Source organism: Mobula birostris, chromosome 12, assembly GCF_030028105.1.
Source record: "Mobula birostris isolate sMobBir1 chromosome 12, sMobBir1.hap1, whole genome shotgun sequence".
Taxonomy (NCBI): domain Eukaryota; kingdom Metazoa; phylum Chordata; class Chondrichthyes; order Myliobatiformes; family Myliobatidae; genus Mobula; species Mobula birostris.
In genome coordinates, this window is record NC_092381.1 from 66,383,884 (window position 1) to 66,407,687 (window position 23,804).

The window sequence follows — 23,804 nt, forward strand, 5'->3', positions numbered from 1 at the left end:
ATAGTTTTTTAACAGGGATAATCTCTATCCCTGTTAAAGAGATGGCGGATGGGGTGAGTGTGGATGTCCAGGAAACAGGAGATGCTGGTGAGGGTAGCATCAATGGTGGTGGTTTTGTGAAGTAAGAGGACATCTCTGACGTCCTGGAAAGGAAAGCCTTATTTGGGGAACAAATGCGGCAGAGACGAAGGAACAGAGAAAAGGGAATGTAAAAGTGAATATGTATATGGACACTGGGATCTCTCTCTGTTATTGAACACCTTTAAGAATTGCCCCTTCTTATTTTTCCTACCAAAATGTAACACTTCACTTCTCCCAGTATTAAATTTCTTCTCCATAATGCAGTCTACCTCTAGCTCCTTGAACTCTACATCAAAGATCACCATGCCTCAAAGTTGTGTCATCTGCAAATTTGGAAATTGTGCACAATATACCAAAGAACATGTGTTCTGATCTTGCTATATCTCACTAGATACATCTGCTTTTTCCTTTAGCTTCCAGAGTTTGAGTCCAGGACAGTGTTCAGCTTTTTGTATGTAATTTAGATTAGATTAGATTAGATTCAACTTTATTGTCATTATGCCGAGTACAGATACAGAGCCAATGAAATGCATTTAGCATCTGACCAGAAATGCAAAGAATAGTGTTATTTACGAAATAACTGCAAATAAAAAAAGTGCTACAGCACAGAAATATAAAAGTACTGAGACAGTACAATACGGATGCCTCATTTTGATATTTGAGTTGTTACACAATGTAGCATAACTCAAGGCGGTTGACCAGTATCCAGAAAAAAAGGATACAGAGTGGACTACATTTACATGACTGTACTTGGGAGAGTGGAGGGGGAAATTTCCAATATATTTGCTGTTCATTGAAATATTAGCTTTTCTAGTACTACATCAATGTTGATTTTCAGTGCTGTCATTTGCTGCACTGATTCTTGCATCCATGTTTAATCACTCAACATGAATGCTGTTTGGGAAAATCAATACCTAGGTATTTAGACACCCCTAGGATTTTAAAAGAGATAATGAGGAAGTAAATGGAAACCACCTTATAGCCAGACTGAAAACCAGTGTCTCTTTCACTTAATCCTAGGCAAATAGAATTATTAAACTCAATCTCTCTCCTTAAAGAGTTGTGTAAGTTGAATTTGATTTGGAACATCATCATTAAGTGAAGAAAGGAACAAAAGATATAAAATTAAACATTCATTATTTTTAATAAATTAATTTGTATTCAAATATAGCTTATAAGGAATACCACTAATAAGCATTCAATTGATTTTTAATTAGTTTTTATGATGGTTTAGTGTATAATATAAACTAAAAAGACACTAATAATTTATATTCCAGTTGGCCCTTCGTAAGAGTGTAGCCTCAAATTCATTACTTCATCCATACAGGATATCAACCTAGATTCCAGAGAAGAGATGATATACTAACCCATTGAGAGGAGCAAATGTTTTTATATTTGTTTTAGAGGTTTCTTAAGATTGACTTTGCAGCGGGTGAGGCGGGAGGGGGGGTGAAATGTAGTGGGGATAAGCTCCCACTACCAATTACCTGCTCTCAATGGCATACATCTCAAATAGCTTCTGACAACTAAACCCAGCTCCTGGCCTTCACGGGCAGCTTAGCTGCTGAGCGCAGCACAACTCTTTCACTGACAGGAGAAGGGGCAAACACACATTGCTGGCACCTTATAAGCGGGCACTTTGGGCAGATGGGCCTCATGATCCATGGTTGGCAGCTCATCTAGGAGAAGGATAACTCTGATCTCAAACCTCCGCTGTCTTGCGGCTATACCCACTCATGGAGAAGGCTTCGGAAGTAAACTCCAACGAGAATTCGGGAGTTGGAGTCCCTAAGGTAATCCTGCGTTGAGTTCAGTGTTGACTGGCAACTCCTGCGACACAACTGGTGCCAAACTGCATCGGTTTCTGCCGTTCTTTTGGATACATCAGCATTGTGGAGAGGGGGAACCTGCTGCTTGGGCACCAGTTTGCTCTCCATATTGTACTGCCCTGGCTTGCGTATCAGGTAGACAGCTAGAAAACAATATCGATGGTCGATCCTGACCAACGGAGGGCCTCGTATATTTAAAATTTCCTTGAAATGATAGTGGCTGATGGGCCCAATCAGCCTGCCAGTGCTTAAGTTCCATACACGATTCCTCCATAACTTACGATACAGGAAACTAAACACAGCATTAAAAACATGGGAGAGGCTTTTAGATTTGCCAAAAACAGGAGTCAGCCTCAGCATTGGGTGCATTCTAGGACTCAAAGTACCCCAAAATATTGTTAAAGCAAGACAAGAAAGAATAAGGGAGTAGACCAGCAAAGATATACTATTAATGTTCGAGCCTCTATAAATATTGAAGAGGGACGAGACTAGTGAGGGTAAATTTAAGCACCTTAGAGGTGAACAGTATAATTGAAATAATAATTAATTACAGTATTGCAAATATTGAAATCAATGTTCAAAGTGCATTTATTATCGAAGTATGTATACCTTATACAACCTTCAGATTTTTCTCCTGACAGGCAGCCATGAAACAAAGAAGCCCAAAAACAAACGCAATATATAAAAAGACCCAATGTGCAGAGAATAAAATCCACATCATGCCTATAAAAGAGAATAAAATGACCCATGAGACAGAAGACTTCAAACACCCAATGTGCACTGAGAAAAAAACATCATGTAAACAGTAGTTGCAAGCAAATAATGTTTCTGAACTGCAGTCCATAAAGAGAGTCCCATAGTTCCGCGTAGAGCCGAGTAATCATTGTGGAACAGTAATCCAAACTGGCTTGACACCCTGATATTTTCATCCTCGCCCGGCGCTTAACTCTCCATCCGAACAACGGGTTCTGCCACTTCAAGCAGCGATCTGAACCAGACCGTACCTTGCCTCGGACCTTGACGCCCGGCTGCAGATGAATTAAACAATTACAATGCAAATATTTTCATGGAAGCAAATATATTAAAGAATCAATGGTCTAGCAAGAATGACATAATAGACCAAAATGGATTGAGAATTGACTATCAGGTAGAAAGTTAAGTACTTGCAATTAGCAGATCATTCTCAGTTTTGCAGACTGTGATTAATGGTCCTCAGTGCCTCAATATTGATATCAATAATTTGGCTTAAGGTATTAAATATCACAAGAGTGCAACACAAAGATGATCTTAATGGGAAAGAAACAAAGGAAGAGCTTTCCAGCAATTATTATTACTTCAGAGCCAAAATTTAGTAATAGTTGTGAACTGCAGTAGTTAAATTTGATATTGAACACAGAAAGCCTTGCCTGAGTCAAGAGACAAGAGATAATGGGTTCAAGACACACTTCAAAGACTTGAACACATAAATATAGGCAGACAATTCGGTGCATTACAGAGGGAGTACTTGCATAGATGTAGTTCCAAAATAAAAGAGCATTTGCTTAGAACATACCAAGGCTTGTCCACTCCAATTACAATTCAGCAGATTTGTAAATTAACTATACTGATATGGTTAATATGTTTATCTAATAACTGAGTACATGGGCCAAAAAATTCTATAGCACCATATAATTTTCTTGTCCCGTAGAGAAGAATTTTGTATTGGAAAACCTATCACAGCATTTTAGCTTGGTTTCCAAATTCCATAATTCCCTTTATCAGAAGGAAGGTATTATGGATAATCCTGGGAATTATGGACCTATAAGTCTTAAATCAGTGGTGGGCAAACTATTGGAGAGGATTCTTATAGACAGAATTTACAAGCATTTGGAGAAGTATTAGTCTGATTAGGGATAGTCAGCATGGCTTTGTGAGGGGCAGCTCATATCTCATGGTCTAATTGAATTCTTTGAGGATGTAACAAAACAAATTGATGAAGATAGAGCAGGGAGTGTGGTGTATTTGGATTTTAGTAAGGTGTTTGACAAAGTTCTGCATAGTAGACTTATTCAGGAAGTAATGAGGCATAGGATTGAGGGAAACTTGGCTGCTTGGATTCAGAATAGGCCTGACCACAAAAGGCAGAGGGTGGTAGAAGATGAAGCATATTCTGCATGAAGGTTAGTGACCAGTGATGTTCTGCAGGGAACTGTTCTGGAGCCCTTGCTCTTAGTAATTTTAATAAATGACTTGCATGAGGAACTGGAAGGGTGGGTTAGTAAGTTTGCAGATGAGAGAAAAATTGGTGTTGTTATGGATAGTGTAGAAGATGGTTGTAGGTTACAATGAGACCTTGATAGGATGCAGAACTGGGCTGAGAAGTGGCAGATGAAGATCATTCTGGAGAAGTGTGAACTGAAGGCCAAACCTGAAGGCAGAGCATAGGGTTAAGGGCATGATTCTTAGCAGTGTGCAGGAACAGAGAGATCTTGGTGTCCATATCGGCAGATCCCTCAAAGTTGTGCTGCAGTTTGAAAGGGTTGTTAAGAAGGGTGTGTTGGCCTTCATTAATCAGGGAACTGAGTTCAAGAGTTGCAAGGTTATCCAGTTTCTTATGGAAAGTTGCTATTGTGTTTACTTTCATTTACCTTTCAGATTATGTGCTTCAGATGCTGATAAAGTTCAAAGTAAACTTATTATCAAAGTACATATGTGTCACCATATACAACCCTGAGATTCATTTTCTTACGGGCACACTCAAATCCAATAACCATAATAGAATCAATGGAGGACTGCACCAACAGAATGGACAACCAGTGTGCAAAAACAACAAACTGTGCAAATAGAAAAGAAAGAAAAAGAAAGAATGAATGTTAATAATAATAATAAATTTAAAAATAAGCAATAAATATCGAGAACATGAAATGAAAAGTCTTAGAAAGTGAGTCCGTAGGTTGTGGCAACAGTTCAGTGATGGGGCAAGAAAAATTGAGTGACGTGATCCCCTCTGTTTCAAGCCTGATGGTTGAGGGGTAATAACTCTGAACCTGGTGGTGTGAGCCCTGAGTTCCACTACCTTCTTCCTGATGGTAGCAGCAAGAAGGAATATAACCTACTGTAGGTAGTGGGGGGGAGGGGGCCTGATTATGGTTGCTGCTTTCCTGTGACAACACTCCATGTAGATGTGCTAATTGGTGGGGAAGGCTTTACCTGCGATGGAGTGGGCTGTGTCCACTACTTTTTCTGGGATTTTCCATTCAATGGCATTGATGTTTTCATACCAGGCTGTGATGCAGCCAGTCAATGTACGTTCCATCACACACCTGTAGAAGTTAGTTAAAGCCATAAATATCATTCTGAATCTTTGCAAACTCCTAAGGAAGTAGAGGTGCTGCCTTGCTTTCTTTGTAATTGCACTTATGTGCTTGGCATTGACAGGTTCTTTGAAATGGTAACACAGAAGTCATTGATGAGGACTGGCTCAGGGACTTCTGGCTTTCTCCTCCTGAAGTCAATAATCACTCCTTGTTGTTGCTAACATTGAGTTAAGGTGGCTATGTGGCACCACTCAGCCAGATTTTCAATTTCCCTCCTATATACTGAGTGTTAATTCACCCAGTTTAAAAATATGTGCTCATTTCCTTCATTTTTGTGAAAGTGTCATATTTTCATTCAATAATTAGTATACAATACTGCAGTTTGTAAAACTCTAGTGTTGATGTGCTAGGTTCAGGGAGAACTAAAGTACATCAAAGTCAATCATTCGCAAGCTTGTTCACTGCAAATCAAGCATGCCCGTTGCAATTCTGGTTCTCCGCCACTAGATGGTAATAATGTTCCAAGCAGCATGAAACACACAGAGATTCTGCAGATGATGAAAATTCAGAGAAACACACACCAAATGCTGGAGGAACTCAGCAACTCAGGGAGCATCTTTGGGGAGGAATAAACAGTCGACTTGTTGGGCTGAGACTCTTCATCAGGACATATTAACATAAAATGTTAAACCCGAGACCTTTAACCTAGCCTTGCTACACGGTAATTGCAGAATATTATCATGCCTATTTTTTAACTCACTGGTACTTCTAGTTATTTGCAGCCCAAGGCAAGAACCATCTGGCCAGGCAGATGGCATGAGCAAGACAACCAACTACATTCTCTCTGAAATCTGCATGAGGTGGAAGATGGCATTGAGGTGGGAGGGTAAAGAATTCATTCTCTGATCTGAATAGAGCAAGTTGTTTGCAGAGAAGGCTGCAACCAAAAGGTTAAAAGAATGGATGGGAGAGGGGATGGGGAAGGAGGCGGTGATCGAATCAGCTTTGCTCTGATGTCCTGATACTTAGAAATTGACTGCCTGTCTCTCTACCCCTCCTGCAACTCCATTGCTTTTCTGATATACTGCAGTTTCCTCTAGCTAAAAACCAGGAGGACCAGAGCCATCGACTTTAACTCCACAATTCTGCATTCTTGTCACTGACTCCAGCTCCCTAACAAACAGTTAGACTAAGCAAAATAAGAATGTCTGCAGATCCCATATTCAAATCAACCCGAATTAAGCTTCAACATCAGAGTTCATAGTTCAAAGTAAATTTATTATCAAAGTACATATATGTCACCATATACAATCCGAAGATTTGTTTTCTTGCAGCATACTCAGTAAATCCAATAATAAAATCAATGGAAGTCCACACGTAACAGGATGGACAAACAACCAGTGTGCAGAAGACAACAAACTGTGCAAATACAAAAAAAAAGTAATAAATATCAAGAACATGAGATGAAGAGTCCTTGAAACCGAATCCATAGGTTGTGGGAACAGTTCAGTGATGGGCAGTGAAGTTTAGTGAAATTATCCCCACTGGGTCAGGAGCCTGAAGGTTGAGGGGTAATGAATGTTCCTGAACCTGGTAGGGTGGGTCCTGAGGCTCCTGTATCTTCTTCCTGGTGGCAGCAGTGAGAACAGAGAATGGTCTGTGTGGTGGGGAGGCACCTAATTTCATTTTTAACAGAACTCACCACTATTCCTTTGTTAGTCCTTCTGCCATTGAAAACCTCATCCTTGCCATTTTGCTTAATTCTTGCAATCTGCTCCGGGCCAATTTCCCTTTTGTAAATGGCAAATCAAGCAAAAATACACCAACCTGTTCACATGTTGCTGATGTGCACTGCATGCTGATATGTCAAAAGCTCATATTTACAGCCACCATTTTCCAAATTAATCTGGTGGGGTTTTATCTCCTTGCTGGCTGTATAAAAGATTTGCTAATTTATTTCCTTCAGTGTTTAGTGCCTCTAGTCCATTTTCCAGATCAAAATGGTACAAGCTCCAAAGTAAATCTTGCTACCTCCTTGGCCTTGCTTGGAATGAAATCTTCAAATTTTTTTCCTATAAAATGCTTGGATTGTTTTCTGTGTTTTTTAATCTATTGGTCCTCTCCTTTAATTCATGGTTTTGAAATGTTGCAGATTGACCTCGGATGTGCTGACTACTGATTGCAAATGACTTGGAACTGAAAATAGATTGGCATGTAATTATGAATCAGTACAGATTTTGTACAGTAATTCATTCTCTGAAGTCTTTGCATTGTGATTTGTCAGTCAAGCATTAAAGAAAGCTTGTTCTCCACTGCACATCAGAATAGCATCCCTTCAGGGAGCAATTTAACTACTGAGTCTAACATCCAGTTGTTCAATTGTAGGGCCTGTGTGACAATTGAAATGTTCCGCATCTCAGGACTTTATACCTGCATATTATTTCCACTCTGCTCTGTTCAATGAAACTTTGATCTTATCTCTTGAAAAAGTTTTGATTTAGCCTGTTATTATAGGTTAGAGTAGTGTTGAAAAGGAATGGTGGTCTACCTGGACAAGCAGTACGCAGAAACCTGCAGCTATTTCAAACCAGGCACCTGGATCTGTCTTACCTTATACTAGTCTTTGTTTGTCTCTGTAGGGTTACATATAATGTGGGTTTTTAGCATGCTGTGCATAATACAGGAGATAACACAAATGTTGTAGCTTGGAAGGAGGGGATCAGGTCCATTTATTTATATCAATGATAGATTTTACTATGGAACTGCATTAATTTGCCTGACATCATCTTTCTGACAGAATTCACCACACAATCTTAAGCATTCTCTCTGCTCTCCAGCTTTTTATCAATCAGGTGAAAGCCAGAACAAATTGTTTCCTCTCTGAAACCATTACATCATCGGGTGCTCATCAACACCCATTTAAGGGCACCCGTTAGTCTTGCGAGACCATGGATCTGCACCTAGAAAGTCTTCACTCTCTAGGGCGCAGGCCTGGGCAAGGTTGTATGGAAGACCAGCAGTTGCCCATGCTGCAAGTCTCCCCTCTCCACGACACTGATGTTGTCCAAGGGAAGGGCATTAGGACCCATACAGCTTGGCACCAATGTCATCGCAGAGCAATGTGTGATTAAGTGGCTTGCTCAAGGACACAACACGCTGCCTCGGCTGGGGCTCGAACTCATGACCTTCAGGTCGCTAATCCAATACCTTAACCACTTGGCCAGGTGCCCACACCTATACATCCTCCTTAAATATTGATAAACATAAGTCCATTGTCTTTGGTCATCTGCTGCAGCCACATTCATTCTTCTGAAGACTTCACAGACTTCATTCTACATCTACGCTAAACTTAACTCCTTACTCCATAAATTCTCCATCAAGAACTACAACTTATAGCATCTCTCTCTCCCTCTCACACTCACTTTCTCTCACTCTCACTCTCACTCTCATACTCTCTCTCTCTCTCTCCCTCTCTGTCTCTCTCTCTCTCTCTCTCTCACTCTCTCTCTTCCCCCTCCCCCCCTCCCCATTTTGGCCAAGATTTTTGTCATTAGCACACTGATTTCGCTATCTCCTTATTTCTGATGTACATAAAGCATAGAACAGTTCATCACAATATAGGCCCTTTCACCCTTAATGTTGTGCAGACCTCTTAATCAACTTCAAGATCAATCTAACACATAGCCCTTCAGTTTTCTTTCATTCATGCGCCTATCTAAAAGTCTTCTAAATGTCCCTAATGTATCTGCCTTTACCACTACACCCAGCAGTGCATTCCATGAACTCAGCACTCTCTGTGTAAAAAAAAGAACTACCTCTGACATCCCCCCCACCCCCGCCGTATTTTCCTCCAATCACCTTAAAAGTATGCCCGCTCAAATTAGCCATTGCCACCCTGGGAAAAAGTCTCTGGTTGTTCACCTTATCTATGATTTGACCTCCATCAAATCACCACTCATTCCCCCTCACTCCAAAGAGAAAAGTCCTTACTTGCTCAACCTTTTCTCACAAGATGCTCTCCAATCCAGAGAGCATTCTGGTAAATCTCCTCAGCACCCTTTCTAAAGTTTCTACATCCATCCTATAATAAGGCAACTAGAACTGAACATGATATACCCACTGTGGTCTAACCAGAGTTTTAATGCAACATTGCCTCGCAGTTCTTGAACTCAATACTCTGACTAATGAAGGCCAACATACCATATTTCTTCTTAGCCACCCAGTGAGGTTCCCAAGGATAATTGTGGATGGAGCTGAAAGCGTTGCATTGTTTGAGTAGAGAAAAGATAATACTAAGCTCATAGAAGTAGAGTTAAAGAATTTGCCATCCCAATAACCCACTGAATTCTTGGTCTGATTGCTTTCGGCACAATGCAAAAAAAACAGGAGGCATTCCCTTTATCACCCTGATGAAAATACATAATACCTCTACTATCCAAAAAACAGGAGGCATTCCTGTTGTCATCTTGATGAAAATACATAATACTTCTACTATCCAAAAAACAGGAGGCCTTCCCTTTATCACCCTGATGAAAATACATAATACTTTTACTATCCAAAAAAGAGGCACAATTTTTTAACATCTGTCCCCAATCTCAGAGGTTTACTTCAAGTTATGAAAAATAACTGAATATTTTTTTATTAACAGAAGACTGATAATTTTGTTTATAACATGATACAATCTGGAATTAGCTCATAGGAAACATTTGCTTTTAAATTAGAAAAGCAAGGAATCATTTGCTCCATATGCTCTGTGGAGTCTGACAAGATAAGTTTTAAATTGCCGGAACCTAAAACACGTAAAAAATTTTTAAATGTGAAAAAAGGGCATTAAGACTCAGGTGTTAGCTAGTCACCATCAACAATGCAATGGGCAATTTGTTGAGATTATGTTTATTTTAAATTCACTCTGTCAGCATGTTTTATGTGAAATATATTTCCCTTTGCATCTAATTTAACCAAAACCGAGGTGAAATAAATTGCATATAAACCTAATGGGTGCAGAACAATTGAGAAATGTTCATAGGTAAAGCTGATGAACAGAAATTAGCTTCTGATTGGCTTTAGGGCATGCTTATTTATGTTACTCTCCCGCAGGGAGCTGTTGATCATGCTTATTTTTGGCCCATTTAGGTTTGATAGCCTCAAAGGGATTGGCCAGATAAATACACCTCTTCCCTAGCCAGAGGCGTCTTTTCTTCAGTGAATCCTCCTTATCATCATCCGGATAAAGCTGAGAGATAAACATACTTTACATACTCTAAGTGATGCAGAATGCATTAACAAGTCTTACATCTTTATCATTATGAAAAGACAGATCCATCAATTTGCAGTGAACAATAATATTTATAGACCATTGTGTTTTCTTTAAATTCCTTTAAGGGATGTGGTTTCTCTGGCAAGGCCTATCCGGAAAGATGAGAGATTATGAAATTCATCTCCCAGCAAGGCAGCTGGCATGGAGTAGCTCCCACAGACCAAGTTCATTAAATATTAGAGGGGTCTGGCAGCTTTTGTTTGCTTTCAGTCTAAAACAACAGCCCAGGCACAATATTCCCGCAGCAGAGTGATGTTATTAATATTAGAGTATGTTCTATTTGAAGTGGCAGAAGGAATATAGTGTTAGGAAGTGTATGGTCATGCACTTTGGTAGAAGAAATAAAAGCATAGACTATTTTCTAAATGGGGAGAAAATTCTAAAATCTGAGGTGCAGAGGAAGTTGACAGTCCTGATGCAGGATTCCCTAAGATTAATTTTCAGGTTGAGTTGGTGGTGAGGAAGGCAAATGTGAAGTTAGCATTCATTTTGAGAGGACTAGAATATAAGAGCAAGGATGTAATACTGAGGTTTTATAAAGCACAGGTAAGGCCTCTCTTGAAGTATTGTGAGCGGTTTTGGGCCCCGTATCTAAGAAGGGTTGTGCTGACATTGGAGAGGGTTCAAAGAAGGTTCATGAAAAACTTGTCATACGAGGAACATTTGATGGCTCTGGGCCTCTACTCACTGGAATTCAGAAGAATGAAAAGTGACCTCATTGAAACCTATCGAATAGTGGAAGGCCTTGATAGAGTGGATGTGGAGAGGATGTTTCCTATGGTGGGAGAGTCTAAGACCAGAGGACCCAGCCTCAGAATAGAATGGCATCCTTTTAGAACGGAGATGAGGAGGAATTTCTTTAGCAGAAGAGTGGTAAATCTGTGGAATTCGCTGCTACATGTGGCTGTGGATGCCAATTCATTGGGTATATTTAAGGCAGAAGTTGACAGATTCTTGATTAGTCAGGGCATGAAGGGATATTGAGGCTGAGAGGAAAAATGGCTTTCAATGAATTCAATGAATTGACTTCATTTCTTACATCCTTCACATACATGAGGAGTAAAAATCTTTACGTTATGACTCCATCTAAATGTGCAATGTGCAATCATAGTAATTTATAATAAATAAAACAGTCAATGTAGTATAGATTACACTCAAATCAGCATGAGTCCATCAGTCTGATGGCCTGGTGGAAGAAGCTGCCCCAGTTGGTCCTGGCTTTTATGCTGCAGTACCGCTTCCCAGATGGTAGCAGCTGGAATAGATTGGGGTTGGGATGGCTTGGGTCCCCAATGATCCTATGGGTCCTTTTTACACACGGGTCTTTGTAAATATCCTGAATCATGGGAAGTTCACATCTACAGATGTGCTGGGCTGTCCGCACCACTCTCTGCAGAGTCCTGCGATTAAGGGAGGTACAGTTCCCATACCAGGCAGTGATGCAGCCAGTCAGGATGCTCTCAATTGTGCCCCTGTAGAAAGTTCTTAGGATTTGGGGGCCCATACCAAACTTCTTCAACCGTCTGAGGTGGACAAGGTGCTGTTGTGCCTTTTTCACCACACAGCTGGTGTGTACAGACCACGTGAGGTCCTCGGTGATGTGTATGCCGAGGAACTTAAAGCTGTTCACCCCCCTCAACCCCAGATCCATTGATGTCAATAGGGGTTAGCCCGTCTCCATTCCTCCTGTAATCTACAACCAGCCATGATGAAACGACGGAGCAGACCTGATGGGCCAAATGGCCTAATTCTGCTCCTATATCTTATGGTCTTAAGTGCTTTTTTTCTGAGTAGACAGTCAGCTGCTAACATTGTTTTCTACCTTTTAAGAACAAGAATAGGCAATATATTTTTGTGAATGAATGTTAATGAAAGTGACCCCATTGCCATTTTAGATACAGTGTTTGTCTGGTTTCATTCGCTATGTTTCAATAGGTTTCAATAGGTGCATTTAATATCAGAGAAATGTATGCAATATACATCCTCAAATGCTTTTTCTTTGCAAACATCCACGAAAACAGTGCCCCAAAGAATGAATGACAGTTAAATGTTAGAACCCCAAAGCCCCCCACCAGCTCCCTGCTCCCAGGCACAAGCAGCAGCAAGGTAATGACCCCCCCCCCCCCCACCAGCAAAAAAGCATCGGTGCCCCCCCCCCTCCACCGAGCACTCAAGTGTGCAGCAAAGCATCAATAAAGACATAGACTTACAGCATCCCAAAGACTGCTCATTCACCCGGTAATTTGATATACCACAGGCTCTCTCTCTCTCCCTAATAAGGGAAAAAGAGGTGTCCCTGTTTCACATTTGTTATTTATAAATGTGATACCCTCTTTCTGGGTCATTTTAAAAATGACTTTTTGACTACAATAATACTTTATTTTTCCATAAGTCTGAAGATAATCTTTTGATAAATGTGGCAAATAATAACATGCAGTTGCTGGGAAAATGCTTTGTGTGATATCTCATTCAGCTCTGAATGATTTGTATGGGTTCATTTTCTGCTTGGAAGTGGAATCTTTGGTACTGCGTATCTAATTAGCAGCAAAACAATACACTCCTTCAGTAGGTACTTTTAATTTAATCAGGACTAAAAATGCATAACCATAAAAATTCTCCATTACCCAAAGTGATTCATTACCCAAACTGTTTTCTGAGTTAGTTGATTTCTGCCCAGGTGAGTTTGGGATACTTAAAATGAACTGCGTGTCCTGTGTGAGGGAGCTTGAAACCAATGACACTTCCAGCCCCAGACGCATAACCCATTGGAATGTGTATGTCTAGTAAGACAGCCAACTAATACCTGAAACTCACAGATAAGCTTAGAAATTAATAATATCATGCAGAAGAGGATGCTACAAGTTGAAAGAGGGGGGAAGGAGCAAGACTCGCAGAAAAAGACTGTTGAAGCGCAAAACTAATTGATTCTTGCATGAATCTGTTTAACTAGATCGAGCAGATTTTCAGCTTTCAGCTTGGTTCAGCTTGCTGCCTATACTTCCATTTTATCAACACACACATCAAAGGGCAGAGCAAAATCAATAAAGGGTCACTGTTAAAGTTGCAATTTGCTGAGTGTTATTCAGGGGTCCCAAGAGTTCTCACATTAGCCTCCAGTAGAAACAACCACTGAAAAGAAGCCCAGGGAGGTATGCTATGCCTTATAAAATGGAACAGGACCTAGTGATTAAGGGAAACCAGCATGAGACGGGGCATAAACTAGCAGACAATGGAGGAACATTACTAAATATGAAATATAATATTGTGGTGTGCAATGTTTCCAGTTGTACTCTTATCTCCATGGTTCTTTGTTAGGTCACACAACAGTCTTGAGCATGTCATCTAGAGGGTTTAGTACTGAGGGTGTGGTGTACCTCTGATCTTGCCAAAAACCTGCCAACTTTTAGTTATTTCTCACTCAGTGGAAAACACACTCAATAAAACTCATTGGCTTTGCCTTCACTGAGTGACATAACTGGAAACTCCCTGGTTGTCACTTCTTTGACCACTAGGATTTGTGTACAGTTGTAAGGGGTGCACCTTATGGAAGGTCTAAGATACTAGCCAGCCACTGTGATTCTCTGTCCTCTCCCACATCATTTTCTGTCCACCAATCAATGGCGACTTTTCCCTTTACTGCTTTAAATAGTCAGGCAACAACAGCTGGGGCTGTTAGTAGTCAATAAAATCTGTAAGACAAGACCTGCTTTCTTGAGTTTTGCCAAGTATCCCCATGGGAGGACACTCATTGCCCATGGCCTTTCTTCCTGCTGGCTCAGGAAGCTACATTACATCAGCTTCTCTCTGAACTCCCCCTCCATTAAAAAAAAAGCACTGTGGTTGTGAGCATCTTCAAATTTGCTGATTTCTGGAAATCTTCAGTCTCATGTGCTGACATCCTGCCAGCTGACACCAAGCAGGTTAGAACCTAATTCTTCCACACTGTCAGCTATGGTGGTGATAGGGTTGCCAACTTTCTCACTCCCAAATAAGTGACAAAAGTAGCAGTCAAATACGACACACTTGTGTTTACCCCGAGAAAGACTACCATGCCCATGAAGCTTTGCATGGGCACCTGTGTGCGCATCCCTGTACGTGCCGATTTTTTTCCTACAAATCGGTTTTGGTTTAATCTTCCCGATTCTGTTGTGAAACTACACTGTACATACATTACTTCTACTTTATATAGGCTGTGTATTTATCATATCATTCCTGCTTTTACTATATGTTAGTGTTATTTTAGGTTTTATGTGTTATTTGGTATGATTTGGTAGGTTTTTTTTGGGTCTGGGAAGGCTCAAAAATCTTCCCTATTTAAATTAATGGTAATTGCTTCTTCACTTTATGCCATTTCAGCACGAAAAGTTTCATAGGAATGCTCTACCTTAGTGGGGGAAATACGGGACAAGGGTGGTCCCTTATGGGACAAACCAATTTAGCCCAATATGCGGGATGTCCCAGCAAATACAGGACAGTTGGCAACCTTAGGTAGTGAAGCTCCTTGGCAGGTGTCACGTATAACCAACATTACTCCTTGTATGAAAAGAAAATCCCCTGCTTTAAAACTGTCATCCTTGTTTGGAATAGAAAATGGAAATAGGCCATTCAGTCCTTCAAGCCTGCTTGCACCATTCAATGCTATCATGGCTGTTTTTCCAAATTCTGTACCGTGTCCCAGTCCCAACAACCCACTCCTCCCCCATTCCAATCCTTGATCTCTAGCCTTCAAAAATATCAACTCCTCTTTGAATATCTTAAATGATTTTGGCTTCAGTTGCCATTTGTGGTTGAGAATTCCACAGGTTCCTCACTCTCTGGGACAAAAAAAAATCCTCATTTCATTTGAAAATGGCTTATCTTTTTCCTTAGACAATAAACCATAGTCCTTACCTCTTGTACCTTCAGGAATATCTTTACTATATCCAATCTGTCCACTACTGTGAGTATTTTGTAGGTCACTATGAGATGCCCTCTCTTTCTCCCAAGCCCCAGTGAATATAAGCCTAATGGACACTATGTACTGTGTCTGCTTTTATCCTTCAGTTCTGCCAACACTCCAGCAGTTGGATTTTGAAGATCAAAGTACATTCACACTGTACTTGGCCATGACTGAGCTTTTGGAAATACTTTACAGAACTGGGTTTATTTATCAGCAGGACAGAAAATTGGATGGAAAATTCATGTGTGGTTATAGTAGGGAGTGACCTAGAAGCCAAAGTATCTGGATCTGTTTTTGATTGCAGTCAGTGAGTTTGAATAGAAACCAAAATTCACACACGAATACTAGTCCATAAGTAGAATTTAAAGGCTTTGTTTCATAACAGGCAGACAATGAGAGACCTCTTAGTTAAAGGTTCTACTAGGTACTTCACTTTGTGGGTGACATTTAAAAAATTTCCTCCTGTGGATCATTAAGCCTAATATTTCCTTTCAACTGTTAAAACATTTCATACTTGTGTTTACGAGATGGCACTGCTGGCACCTTTTAAGGGTAAGTTATGTCAGAATTTTATTATAGGCTGTGAAAATAAAGTCTACACAGGATTTCAAAAATATTTTAGGCAACTAAAATTCAGTACCAAAAAATGTGACGATATAAACTTTTTTTTCAAAATTGAAGTAATTGACATAATATGATGAAACATCTAGTGCAGGAATATAAATTCTCAACATGGAGGTAAATACCATTAGGGCCATCTTGTGCTTCCAGTTACATATCATTTCAACCTACACCAGCCCTTGCCCTTCCCACACTAGCCTGTCTGTCTTTGGCCTTTTCCATTGCCACAGTGAGGCCAAACACAAACTTCATCTCATATTCCACTTATGTAACCTACAGCAGAATAGTATGAATATTGAACTTTGCAATTTCCGGTAACCCACTCCCTCCATGTTTCTTTCCCACACCCACCAGTGCACATAGGTTCTGAGTCCTATTGTTCACCTTTCCACTGAAACCTATTACCATCCCCCTCCTGGTTCCATCTGTTTCTCACCCACAAACCTATTCATGTGGGCCTATCTTTCCTATTTCCTCACTCCACCTGCCCTTAGTTGGTTCCACTTACCGCCCTGCAACTCTGTCTCCCTGTCTCCATCTTTCTCTCACCTCCTTCTTCCCTGCCCCTCATCACCGACCCAATTCCTGTCTCCATCTGCCCATCATCTCCCACCTCACCTGATTCTGCCTATTGCTTACCAACCTCTGTCCTACCCAACCCTTTACACCTTTATGTCTCCACAGGTGCTGCTAGACATGTTAAGTTTTTGTGTTCCAGATTCCAGCACCTGCAATCTCTTGTGTTCCCGATGACAAATATGTTTCCCATCCCTGTTATCATTTCGGTGAATATATGCAGTATAGTCCATATGGCTAGAGTGCTCATTATTACAAAACTGCACCTTATGATTTAAGTATGAACCAATATTTTGTTTGAGTAAGAAAAGAAATTCAAACAGTAATATAGAAATATTGGAACTGCTAGACAGACATGCATTTAAAAATTAAGCTGCTATGAGCAGTGTTCATTATGATTAGTTATTAATGTAGTGATTGACCCTATTTATGATGTTTTCACAGGGTGGATCCATGGGAGTGTTATCAGGATACCTGGCAAACAACCTGCAGTGTGCTGGAGCACCACCGGGACCTAATGAAGGTAAGAAGACAAGATTCAGTTGGCTAAAGTTAATTATAATATAAAGTGGCTGGTGATATCTTCTTCTTGTTGGAATCTGTACTACTGCTGCCATAGCTAGAGCTGGTGCAGAGCGAGTGAGAGACAACCAAGAGAAGGAAATTAATGTTTCCAACTTAATCTAGGGATAAACAAATGACAGGAGAAGTTGTTGAGTTGCAAATAGAGACAAGTGTGTCAATGTAGAGCAGAGCACATCACCTGAAGCAGGTTGTGTGATGTGGTGGGACAGCAGGAGGTCCAAATTCACTGATCTGGACTGTGAGTTTAATCAGGACATCAGGACTGAAGCTACTGCAGTGGCAGACATTGCTACTCAGAACTCAGAACTACAGCTGCAATTCATTAAGTGCCCCCCCCCCCACCAGAAGCCATTTGTCTGAATTGGAAAAAGTTAGAAATAAATGGGCTTGAAGGTTCAGAGAAAATGGAAGAGGGGAGAAAACAAAGGAAGGTTCATGAAAGGTGGAAGGCAGAAAAAATTTAAAGTGAGGCAAAAGAGGGTGGTAAAGGAAGGCCAAGGAAGATGTAAACAGGAACATAACATGGAGATTGCTTGAGATAATAAATTCATTTATCGCTTATCTGAAATTGGTTGAATCCTGAATTGACATTGGAACGCTGGTCATGTGTCCAGTTGAACATTATGGTGCTGTTTCTTAAAGTTATGTTGAGCTTGCAGGAGGCAAAAGGCAGAGAGGCCAGAATGGAAGTGAAATAGAAAATCAAATCGGCCAGTGAAAAGAAATAATAGGTAAATTGGAAGATTCACAAGTAAGTATTTGGTTCATTTGCAAGGAGAGTTTGGAGTCATGGGCAGAGAAAAGGAAGAGGTGAAGAGGTAAAATAGTAGTAAACCTCCTGAAGCTGTATTCTCCAGTAAAAACAGAAAATGCTGTAAATTATTGACATATCAGACATTAGAATTTTGGAATTGGCATTGGTTTATGAATGTCTTGTGTAGAAAGGTGCAGTGAAAAGCCTGTGGTGCATACAGATGAATTCATTACACAGGCATTGAGAGAGTACAAGGTAAAATGATCACAGAATGCAGACTAAAGAGTTAGAGCTACAGAGAAAATGCAGTGCAAGTAGACATTAAGACTGTGAGCTCAAGAGACCATCTTGTTGTACAAGGCAACCATTAAATAGTCTTATAACAGTGGGGTAGAAGCTCCTTCTGAGCCTGCAAATATGTGTTTTCAGACTTCTGTACCTTCTGCCGAATGGCGGAGGGGAGAAGATAGAATGCCCAGGCTGGGTGGATGGGGTCTTTGATTACACTGGCTGCTTTACTGAGGCAGCAGGAAGTGCAGACAGAGTCCGTGGAGGAGAAGCTGGTGTCCGGGATGTGCTGAGCTGAGTCCACAAAGCTGTGCAGTTTCTTGTGGTCACAGGCAGAGTGGTTGCCGCACCAAGCCATGATGCATTTGAATAGGATGCTTTCCATGGCGCATTGAAACAAATTGGAAAGGGTTGCTAGGGATATGCCAAATTTCTCTCAGAAAGCAGAGGTTTTGATGAGCTTTTTTTTGGCGTGTGCCTGCATGCGTGCGAGTCTGTGCGTGTGCGTCCCTGCGTGCGTGCGAGTCTGTGCGTGTGCGTCCCTGCGTGCGTGCGAGTCTGTGCGTGCGTCTGTGACGATGGATTTTTCATGGCATTTGTTTTACAAGCCGCGGAGCGAGAGAGAGAGAGACTCTGTGGTGCACCACTCCTCACACAGACATTTTCGCAGTACCTTCCCTTTGTTTTACGAGGTCGAGTTGCGACCTCGATACTCAACCCGGCACAGGTGGAAAGCGTACTCAGGGGCGGACCCGACTAGTTTCAAACTCGGGAACCTCCGCTCCCAGGTCCGGCGCTGATGTCGTTGCGCCACCAGCCGGCCCTTTGATGAGCTTTCTTGATCATTGCACCTAGGTGATTGAACAAGGACAGGCTATTTATGATCTCTCCGAGGACCTTGAAGTTCCCCTCCTTGGTGCCATTGATGTAGATAGGAGCACGTGTACAGCTCCACTTCCTGAAGAAAGGAACCAGTTCTTCTGTTTTGCCGACACTGAGGAAAAGGTTGTTGTTGTGACATCATGTTACTAAGATGTCTATCTCTTTCCGGTACTCAGACCCATCATCATTTGAGGTACAGCCCACTGTTTGGATATCAATTGCAAACTTGTAGCTGGATTTGGAACCGAATCAGGTCATGTAATCGTGAGTGTACAGGGGGTAGAGTAAGGGGCTGAGGTTGCAACTTGGTGCAGCGCCAGTGTTGCGGATAATCTTGGTGGAGGTGTTGCTGCTTACCGTTACTTATTGGGTTCTGTTGGTCAGTAATTCGAGGATCCAGTCGCAGAAGGAAGTGTTGACTGAGAAAAAAGAGTTATTGCTGCAGGCTGACATCTAGCATTTTCTTTTTTAAAATTTCAACTTTCCAACATATGCGTTTATTTGGCTTGTAGTAAATTTCTGTAGTATTTTGCTTCTGGTCAGTGGATAATAGTGTCAAAGATATTCTGGTTCTATTTATTTTAATTACATGTAGACAAATTGCTGCCAAGTACAAAATGTCTTCATTAGTCCCTTAGGCAATGCGCAGAGTTTTTACAAAAGCAGGCCAGAGTAAGTTATTTGTTAAACGAGCATGTGAAATAAGAGGGAGTGGCAATTTGTACCTAATCTATAAATAAAGTAGCTTTTGAAACCTGTTTACCGACTTGCTTTGTCAACATTATTTTCATTTGTCACAATTTTAGTTCTTTACACCAGATGTTTTCCTCAATGTAGAAAAGTCAACTTTCCTATTAGATGATATTTTGTCCCATTATAACTTCAAATTTAACATGTTAACAGTTTGAATAATCACAAATCAGAAGAACCAGAACAAAGACTCAATTTTTGTAACCTGTAGCATATAGCATAAATCTTTTCAACTGCTCAAATATTAAATTCTGTCCGACTATGGCCTGAACCCCAAAGGAATTAATAGTTTGATTTAAAAGGGGTAAATACATACTGTACAGTATATAATAGTATGTAAAGTAATTCATGGCCTTTTACATGATAAATGTGTGAGTCACGTTCTCTCGATGCAAAGATTTTAAAATAAAATCCTTTTATTTTAAAGGAAATTTCTTGAGCAAAGATAAATGTGCCTTTAGCTCATGGTCAGAAAGGTTTACACTTCACCTTCAGAGTGAACACTTCATCCTCAGTTTCCTCTAGGTGGGAATGTGTGCTCATGTTTTTCCTCGTCCTTTTCTACTGATTTCTCCTGAATGTAATAGCTTGAGTTGAATTCTCAGCCTGTAGTCATGGAATTGTACTGCACGATAAGAAGCCATTTTGCTCCCAAAAAGGGCAGAACCTACTGAGTTTCTCCATCTTCATTAGTGTTACTGAGGTTGAGTTTGTTTTATTGCAGAACTTGGTTATCTGAATTCTCTCACAAGTAAGAGAAAATCTGCAGATGCTGGAAATCCAAGTAACACACACAAAATGCTTGAGGAACTCAGCAGGCCAGGCAGCATCTATGGAAAAGAGCTTAGTCAACATTTCAGTCCTGTCTGAAGGGTTCTGGCCCAAAACGTCAACTGTATTCTTTTCCAGCCTGCTGGGTTCCTCCAGAATTTTGTGTGTTATCTGAATTCTCTATCTTGTTTTTTGTTTGCATCTCAACCACCAAACTCCTTAACTCCCATCATCTTTCTATCCTTCCTTCTGCAATCTTCAAACTATTAAACCTTGAGGTTGAAATTGCCTCACTGAATGCTGAAGATCCATCTTGTTTCCCTGCCCACCCGTATAGACCTTAACTTATGTACTTACCTGCTGGCAAAATGGAGAAGACAACATCTTCTACCCTTACAGATTCTGTTCCCTTCCTTTTCATACCTAATGAAGGGTCTCAGGCCAAATCATCGGCCGCTTATTCACCTCCGTAGACGCTGCTTAAATTGCCGAGATCTTCCAGCACTTTTTGTGTGTTGCTCAAGATTGCCGGCACCTACAGAATCCCTTGTGTTTAAGACTCCTTCATGGCATTAGCATAACTGAAAGATGTGTGCTCTTTCCGCACAATCCATTTTCCCGCAGGTTTAATCTTGTCGGAGTCGGTTGATTGGAACTGCTTATAGTTTGCTGCAATTGCACTTATGTGCTCACACACAACCCGTGCTTCGACTGTTCTGTACAATGAGCAGCTTTTACTATTGTACCTGTGCAATGTCATTTAGCATATTCACCAAAATTGGTAAATTTTGGCTGTGGACTTGAGCTGCTTAATGTTCCGCTTTTAACCACTGATCTGGACTCAGCTGGATGCCGCGCAGGTTCTTGATCTTGTTTGACCAAGCAAGGGAAAAGGTAAATACTATTAGCTTCAATCATTATCCATTGAGCCTTGCTGGAAAGTGTAGCTCTCTGATGAAGATGAGGTCGAGCTTATATTTAATGTCCCATTTCCCATAGTTCAATATATCCATAGGCGCACTTATAAAATATTACTTATGCATGTTGTACAGAAGCAGGACCGGACTTGAACCTGTATCCTACTGGACAACCAAGACAGATATTTAAATTTGAATATGTTGGTTTAGTGCCTAACATCTGTTGAAGAATCTACAGGATTGAGCTCTGTGAGTATTGGTGGCTGGAGAGATGCCAATCCTAATTCCATGGGTATCACAGTCATCCATCACACCATGCCACTCACAGGACATTCCCCTCTCCCACCCTCCACATCACAGGACATCCCTCTCCTGATGTTGCCTTTCTGCGAAGCTCCCTGTGGGAGATCCTCTGTAGCTACCTACTCTCCCTTCTCTAGTATTGTGACTCAGGAGTGAGTTCTCACACCCAGTTGTGCCAGGACCTGCTAATAATGTAGAACTTAGAAAAGAACAGCACAGGAACAGGCCCCTTAGCCTACAATGTCTGTTCTGAACATGATGCTGAATTAATCCCTTCAGCCTGCACATTATCAGTATCCCTCCATTTCCTGCATATTTATGTGCCTGTCTAACAGTCTCTTAAACACCTCTGTAATATCTGCTTCCACCGTTACTCATGGCAGCCTATTCCAGGCATCTACAATTCTGTGTAAAAAAAATCCTGCCTGGCATATCACCTTTAAACATTCCCCCTCTCACTTTAACGCTATGCTCTCCAGTATCTGAGAATTCTACCCTGAGTAAGCAACAAAGAATCTCTACCCTAACTATGCCTGTCATAATTTTATAAACCTCTCTCAGGTCTCCCTTCAGCCTCCAACATCCCAGTTTAATAATCTCTCCTTATCGATAATACCTTCTAATCGAGGTATCATCCTGGTAAATCTCTTCTGCGTTCCTTCTAAAGCTTCCATGTCATTACTCTAACACAGTGGTCCCCAACCACCGGGCCGCAAAGCAAGTGCTACCGGGCCGCAAGGAAACGATATGATTTGGCGGTATGAAGCAATATGAGTTAGCTGCACCTTTCCTCATTCCCTGTCACGGCCACTGTTGAACTTGAACACATGCGAGGTCATTAGTCGGTACGAGTAAAAAATAAGCGTCGACTGAGAGTTTCTTTGGAAGAGGACATAAAAGGCCTAACGATGATGGCAATGCAGAGACAGCTGAGGCAGAGACTGCAAAAAAAAAGAAAGCTTCCTTCAACAGAAAATACGATGAGTCGTACATAAAATATGGCTTTATTGCGACCGGTGACTCGCACGCTCCAAGCCCCCGGTGTGTGATATGTGGAGACAAGCTGTCTAATGAGGCAAAGGAACCCTCAAAACTGCTTCGGCACCTTGAGTCCAAGCACCCTGCACTTAAGGACAAACCCGTTGAGTTTTTTGAGCGGAAAAAAACATGAGCAAGCAGGACAGAAGCAAGTGCTGAGAGCAACCACCTCCACAAATGCTGCTGCTCTGAGAGCGTCGTACTTAGTGGCTATCTGTGTGACATCTTCAGCCTGCTCAATGAACTCAGTTTGTCACTTCAGGGGAGAATGACAACTGTCTTCAAGTTGGCAGATAAAGTGTCTGCTTTCAAAGCCAAACTGGAACTGCGGGGACAGCGAGTAGACAGGGGCATATTTGACATGTTCCCAACAATAACTGGGATTTTGGGAGAGACTGAGGCTGCACCATCTTTCTCACAGTTGGTGTGTGATCACCTAACTTCGCTGTCGGCAGAATTCGAGCATTACTTCCCAACCGCAGATGACCCAAGACGTGCAAAGGAATGGGTCCGTGACCGATTTGTGAATGTTCCCAGTGAATCATCCATGTCAGTGCAGGAAGAAGATCAACTCCTCGAGCTTGCAAATGACGGTGGGCTGAAAAGTCTGTTTGACATAACATCTCTGCTGGCATTCTGGATCAAAGTCAAGGCTGAATATCCTGAGATAGGCACGAAAGCACTGAAAACATTGCTTCCATTTCTAACATCATATCTCTGTGAAGCGGGATTTTCTGCAATGAATGCAACGCAAACTAAATTGCGGAATAGACTGGACATAAGGAACCATCTTCGAGTATGGCTGTCTCCCGTCACCCTTTTAGAAACGAAATTGAGTGTATTATTAGCCACTTATA

At 41.2% G+C, this 23,804-nt stretch overlaps 1 protein-coding gene across 1 annotated transcript in view; it reads left to right on the forward strand.

The window, feature by feature from the left end:
• Positions 1 to 23,804, forward strand: part of nmnat2 (nicotinamide nucleotide adenylyltransferase 2) — a 416,424-nt gene that overhangs the window by 165,974 nt on the left and 226,646 nt on the right. Inside the window, exon 4 of the mRNA XM_072274710.1 lies at positions 17,104 to 17,182. Coding sequence (XP_072130811.1) covers positions 17,104 to 17,182 — 79 coding nt within the window. The remainder of the gene's footprint in view (positions 1 to 17,103; positions 17,183 to 23,804) is intronic.